Source organism: Vulpes lagopus, chromosome 6, assembly GCF_018345385.1.
Source record: "Vulpes lagopus strain Blue_001 chromosome 6, ASM1834538v1, whole genome shotgun sequence".
NCBI lineage: Eukaryota > Metazoa > Chordata > Mammalia > Carnivora > Canidae > Vulpes > Vulpes lagopus.
This window is the reverse complement of record NC_054829.1, coordinates 80,107,142-80,122,674: the sequence shown is the minus strand read 5'-3', so window position 1 is coordinate 80,122,674 and position 15,533 is coordinate 80,107,142. Positions and strand designations below refer to the sequence as shown.

The 15,533-nt window shown below is 49.4% G+C and overlaps 1 protein-coding gene across 3 annotated transcripts; it reads right to left on the bottom strand.

The window, feature by feature from the left end:
- Positions 1-5,807: 5,807 nt before the first annotated feature.
- PRDM8 (PR/SET domain 8) lies at positions 5,808-13,825 on the bottom strand. 3 transcript variants are annotated; one of them, XM_041757635.1, is made up of 6 exons: positions 13,688-13,728; positions 13,116-13,204; positions 12,505-12,640; positions 10,012-10,232; positions 8,595-8,826; positions 5,808-8,173 (listed from the first exon to the last, which is right to left on the bottom strand). In XM_041757635.1, exons 4-6 carry the CDS (start codon positions 10,228-10,230, stop codon positions 6,561-6,563), a joined length of 2,064 nt encoding a protein of 687 aa, XP_041613569.1. In that variant the 5' UTR covers positions 10,231-10,232; positions 12,505-12,640; positions 13,116-13,204; positions 13,688-13,728; the 3' UTR covers positions 5,808-6,560. The 3 variants fall into 3 exon arrangements, with proteins under 3 accessions (XP_041613569.1, XP_041613570.1, XP_041613571.1); XM_041757636.1 differs by lacking the exon at positions 13,116-13,204 and having other exon boundaries at positions 13,688-13,825; XM_041757637.1 differs by lacking the exons at positions 13,116-13,204; positions 13,688-13,728 and having other exon boundaries at positions 5,808-8,170; positions 12,505-13,049.
- Positions 13,826-15,533: the final 1,708 nt, after the last annotated feature.

Here is a 15,533-nt window from a genome sequence, read left to right as displayed (position 1 = left end):
GTCTTTGCCCTTCTCTCTGTGTGTCTCTCATGAATAAATAAATAAAATCTTAAAAAAAAAAAAAAGTGAAAAGCTCCTACATGAATGGTTTGGTTTGCTTTTCAAGACACAGCTGTGTAGTAAGACCAGAGGTGGTATTATTCACAAGTTCCAGTAAAATAAGCTGAGACCCATGCTTGAAAAGGCCACAAATTTTGGAGCAGGCCTTCTGACTTAGAAGCCACTATTCTTTACATTACCCCACATGAGATCCATCTTTCTGTTCCAAGATGACAGCTGTGCTAACCACACAATCCTAAAACACAGAGGAGTGGGGCTCTCTGTAGGCTTCTTCTTGGGTAAGTTGTGAGAATTAACTTACAAATCAACAAATAAAAAGTACTGAGAATAGTGCCTGCCAGTTGTGTGCCTGTGTGTGTCTGTGTATGTGTGTGTACTAAAATGGATATGTACACTTGTATATGTAAATATATATCTGTGTATATAATATACACTGTATATATCTGTATATATGCCATGTGTGCAAACATGCACACATATATATTTCAATACACACACACATAACTTGAAAAGGGATAAGTAAATAATAATTAGTATAACCAGGTTAGCTATTTAAGTAGGATGCTTTACCAGACTTCTAACTCTATAGATTAAAAAAGAAAGAAGAAAGAAAGAAAGAAAGAAAGAAAGAAAGAAAGAAAGAAAGAAAGAAAGAAAGAAAGAAAAGGATTTTTAATTTTATTTTATTTTTTAAAGATTTTATTTATTCATGAGAATACACAGAAAGAGAGAGAGAGAGGCAGAGACACAGGCCGAGGGAGAAGCAGGCTCCATGCAGGGAGCCCGACGAGGAACTCTATCCCCGGTCTCCAGGATCAGGCCCTGGGCCAAAGGTGACGCCACCGGGGCTGCCTGAAAAGGAGTTTTTATTTTATTTTATTTTGTTTTTTTTTTAATTTATAAATTTATTTTTTTATTGATGTTCAATTTGCCAACATATAGAATAACATCCAGTGCTCATCCTGTCAAGTGCCCCCTCAGTGCCCGTCACCCAGTCACCCCCACCCCCTGCCCACCTCCCCTTCCACCACCCCTAGTTCGTTTCCCAGAGTTAGGAGTCTTTCATGTTCTGTCTCCACGAAAAGAATTTTTTAAATAGAACTTTTTCTTCATCTATTACTACGGAAGAAGAGATGCGTTTCTGAAAAGTTCGAAGTTCCAATTTAAAGTAAAAGTAAGAAAAGCAAAAGCTACCTTAGGAATGGGGTCTGTGAAGCAGAGAGGCAGAGCATCCTTTCTCCCTGCCCAGCCAGATTATAAAGCCAGGAGGCATTTGGGCCCACTAGTCTCACATACCTTTTGTGGGGGGGGGGGGGGGGGGGGGCTCAGCGGTTTAGCGCCACCTTCAGCCCGGGGCGTGATCCTGGAGACCGGGATCGAGTCCCCTATCAGGCAGGCTCCCTGCATGGAGCCTGCTTCTCCCTCTGCCTGTGTCTCTCTCTCTTTCTTTCTTTCTTTCTTTCTTTCTTTCTTTCTTTCTTTCTTTCTTTCTTTCTTCTTTCTTTCTTCTTTCTTTCTTTCTTTCTTTCTTTCTTTCTTTCTTTCTCTTTTTCTTTCTTTCTTCTTTCTTTCTTTCTTCTTTCTTTCTTTCTTCTCTCTTTCTTTCTTTCTTCTTTTTCTTTCTTTCTTTCTTTCTTTCTTTCTCTTTTTCTTTCTTTCTTCTTTCTTTCTCTTTTTCTTTCTTTTCTTTCTTTCTTTTTCTTTCTTTCTTTCTTTCTTTCTTTCTTTCTTTCTCTTTCTTTCTTTCTTCTTTCTTTCTCTTTTTCTTTCTTTTCTTTCTTTCTTTTTCTTTCTTTCTTTCTTTCTTTCTTTCTTCTTTCTTTTTCTTCTCTCTCTCTCTGTCTCCTCTGTATGTGTGTCTCTCATGAATGAATAAATAAAATCTTAAAAAAAAAAAAGACATACCTTTCCACCTCAACATTGTAGGCCTCATGGCCTGCCTGCCTGTCAACCAAAATGCATGTGGAAGAGAAAAAGAGGTGGCCCAGCGTCTCACTCCATTCCCAGTTCAGCTTCTGGCGCTAAAATTTTTTCACCCTGTCGAGGTGCTTTTGCACCTTCCGAAGACGACATTTCCCAGCAAGACCAAAAGCAACATCAGTTCAAACACCAGGCCAGCTGCTTCCTTTCCGAGGAGGAACTACCTTAGAGGCGACTGTGCATAAGTCTGGAGGGAACTGGCACTTCCTCATTTCTAAATCCCTGGGCCAGGTGGGGGGTAGACCTCAGCGCTCGGTACCCCGCAGTGCAGTCCTGCCGCGCGGCTGCGGCCACCAGGAGTCGGGGGACTGGGGGGCAGGCTTCTTCATTAAACCCAGCAATGGTCTCAAATCTTCAGAAGTGCTTAAGAGATGTGTTGGGGGGAGGGATTGAAGGAAGGGGAAACGGGAGAGAGCACGGAATGAGCCAACAGTGATTTCCAGTGGGATTGGACAAGGAGAGAAAAAGAAAGAAAATCTCAATCCGCCCCCCCCCTCCGTCTGTCCCCGCGGTCTGCTCGCGGGACCCCTCCCCGGCTCTCCGCACGGTCCCGCTGGCGGAGGGGGCTCCGCGCCGAGAGCGGGTGGAGACAGAGCCCCGGGAGCCCCTGACGCCCCCCCCCACACACACACACCTAGCCCGGCTAGGCCGCTCCGGGGCTCCGGCCTCCCGGGATCCGAGGGGCGGGGCACGCCTCCAGGCGGGGGCTCGGGGTTTGTCTGGTCCTGGGTGTCCAAGGTTTCCCGCTCGCGGTCACGCTCCTTGGGCCGCGCGCCTACGGGAGGAGCTGCGGGAGGGGACACCGCACGGAGGACGCGAAGCAGGCGGCGCACCGCCGCTCGGAGGTCGGTGTTGGAAGCCAGGAAACGCGGAACCGGCCTCAAGCACCCCATCCTCCCTCCCCGCCCCGTGCGGCGCGGAAGGGCTGCCGCAGATCCGCGCTTGCAACCGTCCGAGGGGGGCTGCGACTGCAGATCGCGGGACTTTGGGCCTCCGAGGGCAGCAGAGCCTAGGAGTGGGCACGCAACCTTGGGAACTTTGTCCGAGCAGGCCAGGTTTCGATCTGCTCTCGACAGCTCCCGCGGACAGGTGCAGCGGTGGGAGTGTCTTCTGGGGCCCTACCGATGCGCAGCCTACGAGGGTAAACTATACCCTGAAAGCAGATCCTGGGAAATGCAGCCATCCCTCCCCCCACCCCAGCCCCCGCTCCTACTCCTACACACACACACACACACACACACACACACACACACAAAAACACCACCCCGCCCTTAGCCTACCCCACACTGACAAAAGCCAAAAGAGGAGAGGGGGGTTCGGAATCTGCTCGGGGAGCACGCTTGGAGACCGAAGGCGCTAGGCACCCGGTAGGCCGAGGCATTCTGCCCCGACTGAGACACAGCAAATGCTAGAGCGGCAACCCGTTGGTTTTCCATTTTCCCAGTCTTTACCCCCGGCGGCTACCGGGCTGTGAGCTCAGGCCACCAGTCTAGACTTCACCTGACCAAGACAGCTGCAAATCTGCATAACCCTGTGACCTTGTTACCTCCGCAGGTGTGTGCAGACATCCATGGCCGCGGCCTCAGCCAGCGACCTCGGTTAGCTGGGTAGGTGGGTGGAGTTATGGAATCCTAGAGAGTCTCATCTGAGAACATTCAGACATGGAGAGAGTTAAGATACATCCGAAAGCTTGAAAAGGCAGCATTACAACAAAACATTTCAGTTTGCCTTGGCTGAAGGCAAAACTAGCTCTGGGCACCCTTACCCTACTAATTTCCACCAAAAAGGTCTTGTGGGCTGATTAATCAGCACAGGGGCCTAGCCCTAAAGTGTCTGCCACAACACACCTACCTATGGGGATTGTCTGGGCAGTAGCTGAGCCAAGATTAGTCTTTCTTCCTGATTGTGTGATTAAGTTAATGGCCATACAAAAGAAAACACCAGGGAAATCGCCTACTATCCTTCAAATTATATGATTCCAAGCTTTACAAAAAGGATCATCTGCTTACTTTTTTCTAGATCTAAGTTCATCTCTGAAACCCCAACAGGACGAAGCCACCTAGTGAAGAGGAGATTCTGGACAATTGGGACGGAAACATAGGGACATTGAAGTTTTGGCGATTTTGTTTGTTTGTTTGCTTATTTTGGAAAGTTAGGCCCAAGCAACCTGTGTTGTTGGTTGGTTGACTGCTTTTAAAGACACTTTTGCTCCAGAGATTCAGTAGTATCCCAGGTATGGACAATTTAGTTGGCCTCTCAAGCATTGTGATTTAAGGCTCTCTTAAGTCCATCTTTCATTTGCCCCCAAATATCTTTCTTACTTCTTGCCATCAAATTTACTTCATGACCAATCTCGGTATTTTCTCCATACATCTCATTTTAGATTTAATTGGGTCCTGAGTAGCCCATTGCAAAAAACCATTCCCCAGTGCTGGGGAGTTTAAAGATAGCAGAATCTGTCTCACTTATTGTATAGATGAGAAAACCAAAATGCAGCTAAATCAAATGATGCCAGTAATGACACAGAGTGATGTCGGTCATGAAGATCAGTTAAAACTGAAATTTTGGACCATTCTCATTCCACTTTGCTGGGGATTAGTGTTTCAGATCATTGAACTGTTGCCTAGGAAAACTGAGAGTAGGCCTCAGAGAAATGTAACAGAGAAAGCCCTTAGATGATTAAGTCAACCTACTTTTTCACCAGGCGGGGGTCACATCTCTTTGCCCTACCCTTGGTCTTGACTTGCTCCATGCCCTAATTGTAACTTGTTTTGCAGTCGCCTTAAGATAATGAAGGTTTTACAATCCTTTTAGAGGGGAAACCATTGAATGCCATCATTGAGACAGTGTGCAAGTTCCCCATTTCAGACTTTCTCACAAGTGTCCTCCTTCTGCCCTCCTTCCAGTAGAGCACTGGCAAGATGTGGAGGGGAAAAAATGGGAAAGAATAACCTCCTGTGATAGATAAATCAGGGTAGTGTCTATTAGTAAAGCATTTATAGAATGACTCTGAAGAGAATGGACTAAGTACATGCTACTGTAAGACCCAAAGGATCACATGTTTATGGTTTTGCACCTAATGGTTGCTGAACAACTTAACTAAGAATTGTTGTCAGTATATGAAGAGTACAGAAAGACTTTCCATAAGAGGAGGAACAGGAAGAGGAGGAAAATTATCAGGTTCATGCTGTAGGACAGGGGTTTTTTCCAGAGCCCGCGCAGCTGCTCAAGCCTTTAGAAGGAAGGCTGGGCCCAACAATACATAGAGTATCATGGTCATTTCACCTTGGTTTCTAAAGAAACTCCCCATTGGATCTCTTCATGGATAACGACAGAATGCTGAAGAGTTCCAGAGCATAGAATACTCCTCCATGTAGGTATCACGGTAGAATTAAAGTGGGCTTCTCATTTAGCTTTTCTGATCAAGGCCCGAAAATGGTCTCTGGCTACTTGTGAAGATGCTAACTATCCTGCTGCTGAAAAGAATGCTGACATCCCACAGACAGGTTGGCTTCACCACAGGCATCTTTGTCTAAATGATCTGCCCTATGATGAGGAAGCCCAATACTTTCCCGCTAAAGATTTTATAAACAATAATCAAACTTTGTCCTCTCACTTTTAGGTTCCATATTGGCTTAGAGACAATAAATGTATGTGGGACAAGGTTTATTACCCCTCTCTTCTTTCCAGAGATTCAGTGAAACTAGATAGTATCTACTCAAAGTGTAGCCCTTAGCTACAATATAACACTTTCCACATAATTGCTTTGAAGAAAATAGTCATTTATTGTCAAAGCATCCAACATACCTGGATAATCTATAAAGTTTAATAAATCTTTCCAGGGATAAAAGAAACACATAACTATTCAGACTCCATTTCACTGGCACAAAATTACACTTTGTATTAAAAGGAAATACATATTTACATAATGATGACATTCTTCATTGAAGTCCATAATCATTTCATGATACATGCACTTCCCCCTGGAAACTTAAATTGAATGGTGACCCCTTTTTCTTCATTTTATTTATTTTTGTAAGAACACAAACTGTCATCAAGAAATGCAGAAAGCATCTCACCCTCCTCCTTTACTTTATATCTAAAATAAATTTTGCCCTTACATATAATTATTACATCTAAACCGTAAGTGCTTAATAATTTAAGTAGAAACGTATGACAAATGCATCAATATGTTGCAATATATGACATTTTAAAAAATGTACCTTTATTTTTGGAAAGTGAAAATGCGTGCATTCAAAAGAAAACCCCTCGAACAACCCACCCAATCAAAAATCCACCATCCTGTCTTGTGCGTGCGTGTGCGTGTGGTGTGGTGTGGTGTGGTGTGGGTCCCAGGTAAACATGTAGATGCAAAGGTTGGGGTGGCGCGTGTGTGTTCCTGTCTGTCTCCGGGCGCAGTGTTTCAGGTCACGAGGAGGTGGTGGATGTCCTCGCGTGTTTTCCCCATAGGTGGCTCGGTTGTGAGTGTACGCGCGTGGAAATCTAGGGTCCTTTCCGGGTCAATTATGCGAGGTCATGTGCCTGGAGAGGTGGTGGCGCTCCCTGAAGGACTCATTGCAAATGGGGCACTTGAGTTTCTCCTCCCGCCGCCGCTTCACTAAGGGCTCCATGGCGTACTCCTTTTTGTGGTGCGACCGCATGTGGTACACCAGGTCGGAGGTCATGCGGAAGGAGGCATTGCACTTGGCGCACCAGTTCTGCGCGGGCAGACACAGCGAGGTGAAGGAGGGCGGCAGCAGCGTGAGCGCCGAGGGCAGCTGCAGCTGCAGGGGCCCCGCGGCCGCCGCCGCCGCCGCCGCCGCCGCCGAGCTCTTGGGCCAGAAGGCGGTGGCGTAGAGGAAGGGGTTCTGTTTGGGCAGGCCGCCGCCGCCGCCCGGCAGGGCCCCGCACCCTCCGTTCAGGTCCGCGGCCCCCTGGAGCTTCGCGGCCAGAGGGTCGGTGGCGGCGGGGTAGAGTCTGGCGGGGCCCACGCCGTCGCCGGGGTGGCACGGCTCGAGCGCGCTCAGCTTCTGGCCCAGCACCAGCGGGGGCAGCTGCGAGAAGGAGCGCGCCGGCTGCGAGAAGGCGCTCTTGCGCTCGTCCGAGGCGGCGCCCTGGCCGCCGCCCGCGCCGCCGCCCGCCGCCCCCGCGCCCGCGCCGCCCGCGCCCGTGCCGCCCGCGCCGCCCAGCTGCGGCACCGAGGTGAAGGCGCTGCCGCGCGCCGGGCTGCCGCCCTCCAGCCGGCTGGGCAGCGCGCCCCCAGGCCGCGGGGCCAGCAGCTTGTCTGCGCCCCCCGGCGAAGCGGCCACGGGCGTGGAGGAGCCGCCGCCGCCCGCGTCCTGGTCGTCGGCGGCCGCGCCCCCGCCGTCGGCGGCCGCGTCCTCCTGCAGACCCGCCGCCCGGGCCGCCTTCTTCACCTCCACGAAGGCGCTGCGCTTCGCCTCGCCCGTCTCGGGGCTGGGCGGCGCGAAAAGGCGGCCGTTCTCTTCCAGGCTGAAGTAGCTGCCCGAGGCGCGGAACTGCTGCGGCGTGCACACCAGGTCCTCCTTGGAGGCGGGCAGGGGCCGCTCGGCGAAGCGACCCCGGCCCCCCGCCAGCCCGCCGCCGCCGCCGCCGCCGCCGCCCTCCGCCGCCTCCTCCGGGAACTTCCTCTTCCCCTTGCCGCCGCCGCTGGCGTTGCCGTCGGGACTCAGCTCCGCCTCCTGGTGGCCGCCGCCGCTGCCGAGGCTCCGGACCGGGGAGCAGCTGTTGCCTCCCCCCGAGTTTTCGAGCTCCCGGGCCAGGTTGTGAAAGTCCGTGGAGGGCTTGGCGCCACCGCCGCCGGCCGCAGGCTGGTTACTGCCCTCGGGGGAGGGGGCCGGGTAGTGGTGGATGGGGCCGGCTTTGCCGAACTTGGGGCCGGGGCCCAAGGGTGTCTCTTGTTGCTGCTGCTGCTGCTGCGGCTGGTCCTTGCCCCCGCCCCCGCCCCCGCCCCCGTGATCCTTGGCGCCCACGCCGCCGCCTTGCTCTTCCTGGGGGCTGGCATCAGCGCTGTGAAGTCTCTTGGGGCAGCGGAAGCGCAAATGCGCCACATAGGGGAACTCAAACTGGAAACGTTGGCTGCATTCCAGGCATGTGTAAGGGGATGACCCTGCTTAGTGAGAAAACACCAAACACACGCGCACGCACACACACACACACACACACGCGTGCGCGCGCGCACACACACGCACACCACACGATTATTAAGCATCGTCTCCATACCAGTTTGCCATCACCCTCTGTAAAAATCCACCTTCCATTTTTCAGGACCTGAGCGCCTACAAAAGTATCCTGTCCGACCTGAGCTAACTTTCCCCCCTCATTTGAGGGGAGTGCAGTAATCACGCCAAGTGTCCCCCCCCCCCCCCGGATTTATTCTCATCTATCTGTCCTGGCTTCATTCCAGACTATACCTCCCCTTCCAGCAGATGCCCTAAGGGAGGACTGGCGCCAGTGCACCAGAGTGAGCCCCCCCCCCCCCTATGTCTCCCCCGCTAGTCAAGGGCCCCGTCGCAGGTCTCGAGCCAACCTACCATTCATTTTGCTGTGGGATCTAGAGGGGCAGAGCAAGAGTAACTCAGTCAGTTCTTTCCCATACCAAACTAGTAACTCCTCGTCTTTGGCAATCCTGCGGAGAGAGCGGTAAAACAGCTGTCCGTTTTTTATATAGGCTTCAAGGTTCTGCTCCTCTTTATCTCTGGCTGATTGGACGAGTCGCAGCCACATTAGACCTTCTGAAGAACCATTTGCCGCTGAGGTGTCTACCTACAGTTTAGAAAAAAAAAAGGATACAAGAGGGTAGGGAGGTGGGAGGAGGGAGACTCTCGTGAGGGTATGAAGCCAGGGGAACCAGGACCATTTCCTTTTTGAAATTCTTCTCCAAAGAATTATCTGAGATCAAGCTTAACCATGACTTAAGTTGGCATCCATCTTTGTGTTTGTAACCAGCAGACAAGATAGCTGTCCTTTGAAACACTGTATCAATCATATAGATTAAGCTTGGGTTTCATTTATTGGTTGAATATCAAATAAGGAAATTTCTCCTTACAATCAAATTCGTATTAACCTCTTGAGAATTCACTTCTAAGTTATCCCACATTACAAAAGTGTGAGGAATTTTGTTTGCTTCGGAAGTTAAAAAAGCAAGCTTAGATCTTAGAAATTATTCTGTGGCATCCATTCATCTTCCTAATTTTGCATTAAACAATTAATAGTTTTTCTTTGTGAAAAAAGAAGAAGAAGAGAGGGTGTCTGGGTGGCTCAGCGGCTGAGCACCTGCCTTCGGCTCAAGGGGTGATCCCGGAGTCCCAGGATCCAGTCCCTCATCCAGCTCCATGCATGAAACCTGCTTCTCCCTCTGCGGGTGTCTCTGCCTCTCTCTGTGTGTCTCTCGTGAATAAATAGACTTAAAAAAAATAAAAAGAATAGAAAGCGGGAAGGCTTATATCTTGAAACTCAAACATATGAATTTAATGATATTTTATTGTCAAATCATTAACATTTTCATTAAATACAAATTCTGGGCACTAGCTAGCTTCCTAGAAAGAGTAACATTTAGGGGAAAGGAAAGCCTTTGGAACACAAATGCACTCAATTCTTGTAATAAAAGTACTTACAGAAAGTATTTAGCATGCAATTGGCTTCTACCCTAGTTGAAATCTCTCAAAGAGTTAAGGAAGTTGTGTTCATCACCAGGAAAGCCCAGAACTGAGGCAGCAATTTAGATATACCTGGCATTCAAAATCAAATTTTGTCATTTATTCCAGAAATCAGTTGACAATAATTTGAATTTAATTTTCCTTTTCTATTTTTCACGTGTGATATAGGATGTCTCACATTTTTTCACTTTCTACATTCAGAAGAGTTCTCAGCTTGTCAATAGAACGACCCTTGGTCAGTTTTCAACATGGGATTACCCTCATACCCTATGCAGCACTGGCCAAGACTTACCCGGAAGATATAGGGGACTGTTCTCTTGTCCGTGGACTTGAGAGCTATGAAAGCTATGCTGTCATACAGGGAAGTATGGCTCAGGATGCAGGGACCGAATATAGCATTCTCAGGGATGTCGCAGGTGGTGTAAACACTGGTAAAAATATCTGTCAGGCATTGCTGGACAGCCTTCGCATCTCCATCCCAGATGCCTCGCTGGATGCCTGAATCCTCCATCACTGGTGACAGATACACAGGACAAGGAAACAACATATTACTCCTTGTTTATACTCCTTTTGCCTCTATGAATCCAAGCAGAACATTTCAGCTATTAGACATTATTTTTCTTGAATTTGCCTACTTTTTGCAAAAATAAAGCCAGTGGCAGATTAAATCTGGCATATCTTGAAAATGCCAACTGAGGAATACTCCCCCCGCCGCCCCCTGCCGCCTTTTAAAAATAATTGGAATCGTGGGAGCTCAGAGCTGACCGCTTTTGAGAAGGAAAACGGGGCTAGGAAAGACAGACCACTTTTCTGCATTACCTTAAGGGAGGATGGGCCAGGATTTGGGGAATAAGGGTAGGGGAGAACAATAGGATTTTTTTTTTTTTTTCTTACTAGCCTATAGACTTTTCTGACTGAAAGAAACTTCCAACCCTTGGGAGAAAGCTCCTCTCCTCTCTTCTTATGTATTGAACTGGGTGCCCAGGAGTTGATTTTTTTCTTTCTTCCAAAGAGGGGAGCAGCCTTAATAAGCAGGCAGAGACAGCGGAGCATGGAGAATGGATTTCAAGTAGAGTGTCAGGGCCACTGATTCTGTGTCGGCTAACCTTTCTCTGCAGCCTACGGACCTATGTCTGTTCATTACCATAATCCAAGACTGTCCCTCCGAGGCTTTAATTAAAAGCAGCAAGCAGAGGTAATTATTTTTTTTCTCGACATGCTTATTTATGGATGAGGGTGAATCCCAGTTACCTTGTTATACAAGGGGGTGGATTGAGTTGCATGTGCCTCATGAAGTGAGCAGGTACAGGGCAGGCCTGAAGTGTCCCCTGATTGAAATACTGCATGTGTAGTGACTGGTGTGTTCTCACTCCCCCACATATGACTCTGTGTGGGCAAGAGAGGGCAGCCCCACTTGGGTAGACCTCTGTGGGCTCCCTGACTATTTAATCCACAGCAATTTAGAATGTTTAATACCTTGATGGAGGGCTCTATTAAGCTGTCACAGACATTTTTTTTTTCCTATACCACTGGACACCCTTACAAACTTGTTATTTAAAAAAAAACAAAACAGGTATTTAAATTTTAAACTGGCTTTGAACAAACTGCATTGTTAACTCTGACTGATTAAAAGACTCCCCCAAGTTGGGTTTTCCCTAGTAACGGGGCGATAGGCAGTAATTTATGTATGCTTTGTATAAATTAAGTAGCAGGAAAGAGTAGACCTAATTCTTTTCTTGAGAAGCTGTTCATTATGGAATAATATTAGTAATGTCCATTTTTATCTTAATGTCTATTAACCAATTAATCTTGCAAATGTGATTACAAGGTAGAGCTCCCCCCCCCCTCTTTTCCAGCTAACAGAGCATAAAACTTTGGTCAGTCTCTTTTTCCATTCACTCTGCTACATCCTCCAAATGTCAAGTATTGAGCTGTTTCTTTCTGCCAGACAGAAATAAGAGAAAATATCCATAAAGTAGAAACTTACTTTATTATATTACAGCCTCTATCTCTGGGTATTTTTACCCCCACACAAAGTAGCCTTTCTGATCTCTAATTGCAAATTTAAATACGTCAAAAGAAAAAATAACACAACCCTTCAGAACCTCTCATCTCCTTTTCAGTGGATTCCTATTCTCTCCTTTTCAGTTTCCTCAATTCAGCATTTTATGCCTCAATTTCTCTCTTCCCTTTAAAAGTCTCTTTCACACAAGCGTTTCATTGTGCCGGGAGGTCGCCCCGTCACTTCGGGCGACAGCAGGGACGCAATCATTAAAATGCGGTTCTACCTAACAATACGGTGAAAAGATCCTCGCTACGCCGCGCGGAGAGGGGTTCGCGTCGCCGCGGCGGCCGCCACGAGCCCCGAGCGGGCCGCGATACCGCGGGCCGGGAGCCCGAGCTCGCCCACCGGCGTGCGGACGCCTCCGCCGCCCAGCCCTTCGGAGCGCCGCAGCCCGCCGCAGGCCCCGGCTCCCGCCGCCCGAGGGATCCTCCCAGAGCCCGCTGGGCTCGCCCACTGCCCGTCGCTGCCGCCGGCCGCCCGCCCTCCCCGGAGGCAGGCATTGTCTGGCGGCCGCGCGCTCCCCCGTCGCTTGCTTCTCTCGCAAAGTGATCCCCACCCGCTCCTCCCTTTGTATGATCCTATTGCCAGTAGAGAGATCCCCTCAACAATTCTGTTCCCCTCTCTCCTGGTTGATGACGAGACGGAAGACAAAATTGTCCACTCTCCCTACCAAGCCTGCCTTCCTCCCCACCCCCCTCCCACGGCAAAGCACAGACTTACCGGCGATAAGGTCAGGAGCGAATCGCCCAGATAAGGCCACTGGAACCGAGAGATGCGAGCGAGTGTTTCTTTTGCCTATTGTATCAGTGCATTTCCATGTCAAGAGGTGTTGGTGTAGCGGTCTCGTAGGCTGTGCCTAGAGAGGAGAGGGGGAGGGAGAAGGAAAGGGAGAAGGAGAGAGAGAGAGAGAGAGAGAGAGAGAGAGAGAGAGATGGAGAGATGGGGTTGGAGAGATGAGGGGAGAGTAAGAGCGAGACAGCGAGAGCGCGCGGAGAGAGTTGTACAGATGGACCCGATGCAGTGACTGACTGGCACGCAGACACACACTTTTTGTTTGCTGCACATAATCTGCCCAATGACGCGTGACAGCCCACGTCCCCTCCCTTTAACTCTTTGCTGGGCTGGGCGCTCCCTCCGGCGCCGCCTGCCTCGCAGCGGTCTCTCTGGCCTGCCCGCGCCCCGCAGGTCCTGAGCACCTTCCCCAAGTGGCAAAGCCTCCCTGAGCGCGGCCCGGCCCGTCTCCTCCTAAAGCTTCCGCCCTCTGGGACTGCGAGGAGGGGGAAATCCGTTTCGGGGTCGGAAAGGGAAGTACCAAAAGAACTGGAGCAGACCTTTCTCCGTTTCTCTTGGCACTTGGAGAACCTCTGGCAGAGAGCTGGCCATCCAGCGCGCCCTCGGAGCCGGTGCGCAGTTCTCGAGTCTGAGTTCAGGAAAGGGGTGGGGGTGGGGGTGGGTTGCAGATTAGCCTAGAGGGATTCCCTGGCCTGTGAGCCACCGCTGATTTGCGCAGCCAGTAGCCTGAGGGTGATAAGCCGGCGCCAGCTCTCTCTCTTAGAGCGTTCACCCTACCCAGCCCTTCCAAGCGAGATTCAGAAAGGATGCGCTTTGGTGAGAACTTGGCTCAGTCTTCCCTGGGACCCAGAGATGGGGTGAGGAGGATGGAGCAAGGATGCCGCCTGACCTCGGCAGGGGATTTACTGGGGTCATCTGGTCCCAGAACTTGAGTACCTGGGCGAGGGAAGGGTGAGAGGAGGTGGGTGGCAAGAACCCAGGTTACTAGACTCGAGATGTTCCTGCCTTTCCGCTCTCTGCCAGGTGCGTTGCTCGTAGTCCCCGAGGAGGTCCCATGTTGGGGGCAGCCGTATTCTAAGACCTCAGAGGGGGGCAAAGTAAAAATTATTACCAAGATGGGCTCCAGAGAGCAATTTACATCCAGGCGGTGGTGGAAGAGCGGAAGGCGTTGCGCGGGAGTCTCGGGAGCCTCGTTTGTGCGCTAAGCCACTTAGAGGCGCTGGCTTGCCCCTCTAGTGCAGCAGCTGATGCTAATGACTTGAAGACTTTTAACAGCCTGGAAGTTGACTCCTTCAACAGGGGCCGCAACACATTTTCGCTGGGGAATCTCTGGGTTCTTTTTCGCCTTTCAACTCCTAAGGAAAGAAAGACCTTTAAGTGTGTAGCCGGCTCCACTCTCTTAGCCCCACCCACACCACCACTTCTTTGAAGAGGACAATCTTAGCTTCAGGATAAATCGTATTGTGTAGCCCGCTGAAGTGGACGGAGCAGAACCATGACTTAAGGAGGAGACAGTCTCGTTTTTATCCAGTGTTGAAATAAGGTGAGTGGTTTGGGGGTTGGCAAGGAGCGGCTTAGAAGGAAAAGTTGTGCACAGTGTTGGTTTGATCCCCTCGCAACTGTGAGACGCCCCGCCCTCCGGAACCCAGTGGGGCAGCGAGGGGCGCTCTTCCTCGCCGCGCCCGCAGTCCAAGGAGGCCAAGGAAGGATTTTGCTGAGCAGAAATAAAAATGTGGGAGTAATATCCCGCTACCTGAGTTCTCTTCTTGATTTCTCTCTCTCTCTTTCTCTGTTTCTCTCTCTTTATTTTCAGCCAGTCCTGGTTAGCTCCCACGTCCCCACGTATGTTTCAAGTTTTTCTGATCAGACGGACCTGCTGCCTCGGTGTAAACCGGGATTCCGCAAAAGAAGGGTTGCAAAATCCCCATTTATTAGGGAAGAAGAGGGCAATTTTCTCTCCATTTCCAGGTTAGCTACTAACTTTTCAAAGCTTCTTAAACTGCAATTGTCTTCATCTTAACCTATCATTTCTCTTTATACATATATGAACACTTTTATTTGCCAAAGGGCAATTCCGACCAAAGGTCAATGCTGAGGACTCTCACATGTCTGTATATAAGAATCTTGGAGTGTTTTAGCCACTACTTGTCTGATGATTGGATGCTTCATTCATACATCCGTGCTCTCTCTCTCTCTCACAAGAAAGTATTCCCACCCCCCATCACTTGTTTCAAGAAAGGGTGGGAGAATTAGAAACGTCAAAAGAATTGCCTCAAACATCTGAAAAATAACCCGCAGGGATGAAAAATAGTGGTCACTTAAGTGAATTCAGAGAAGGAAAGGAAAAAGAAGGGGCAGAAGAGGCACAGGTGTAAACAACAGCAAGTGAAGATAAAGAATTAGCCATAAGAGAGTTGAGGTCCCCTAGAAACTACAGCCCGATAGAGCAACAGTGTGTGTGCAGTGCCTATAACCTTAATTCCATTAAACTGTTGAACAGAGCAATCCTCTGTTCAACAGTTTAATGGAATTAGAGATTGTGATTTAGAGAATAGAGAGTTTGCCTTTCCCAAGAAAAGTTATCAGTCCATTTAAGCCACTTAAAAAAATACTCCTACATATCATAAATATAAAAGCATCCACTCCAGAGTGTGGGCATTTAGATAACCTTAAACTTTAAATGGGACACATTTTTCTTTCCCCTGGCCTTTCTTTTCTTAAATACACAGGACACTTACATTGTCTCCTTTGAGGTTCTGAAACATAGACTCCAGATTGTATAAAATTAAAAATGCTTCTGATACCTAAGTTGGGGGTGGAGGAGTTTGACCCTTCCAAATCCCAAGCAAGAAAATAGGTAAGATCCTATACATCAGTGAGGGGAGAGATATATTGAGAGTCTGGCCATCAGATATTTACTGTTTCTCTTTTCTGCCCCCTGATTAAGATTTCCCCTA

Bases quoted from the DNA above. Each gene is read 5' to 3' on its own strand.
- PRDM8 (XM_041757636.1), bottom strand. From the start codon at position 10,230: ATGGAGGATTCAGGCATCCAGCGAGGCATCTGGGATGGAGATGCGAAG. The intron at 8,827-10,011 runs GTAAGTCTTGGC...TCTAAACTGTAG, and splicing joins CAGTCCCCTATATCTTCCGG to GTAGACACCTCAGCGGCAAA. The intron at 8,174-8,594 runs GTAGGTTGGCTC...TTTCTCACTAAG, and splicing joins ATCCCACAGCAAAATGAATG to CAGGGTCATCCCCTTACACA.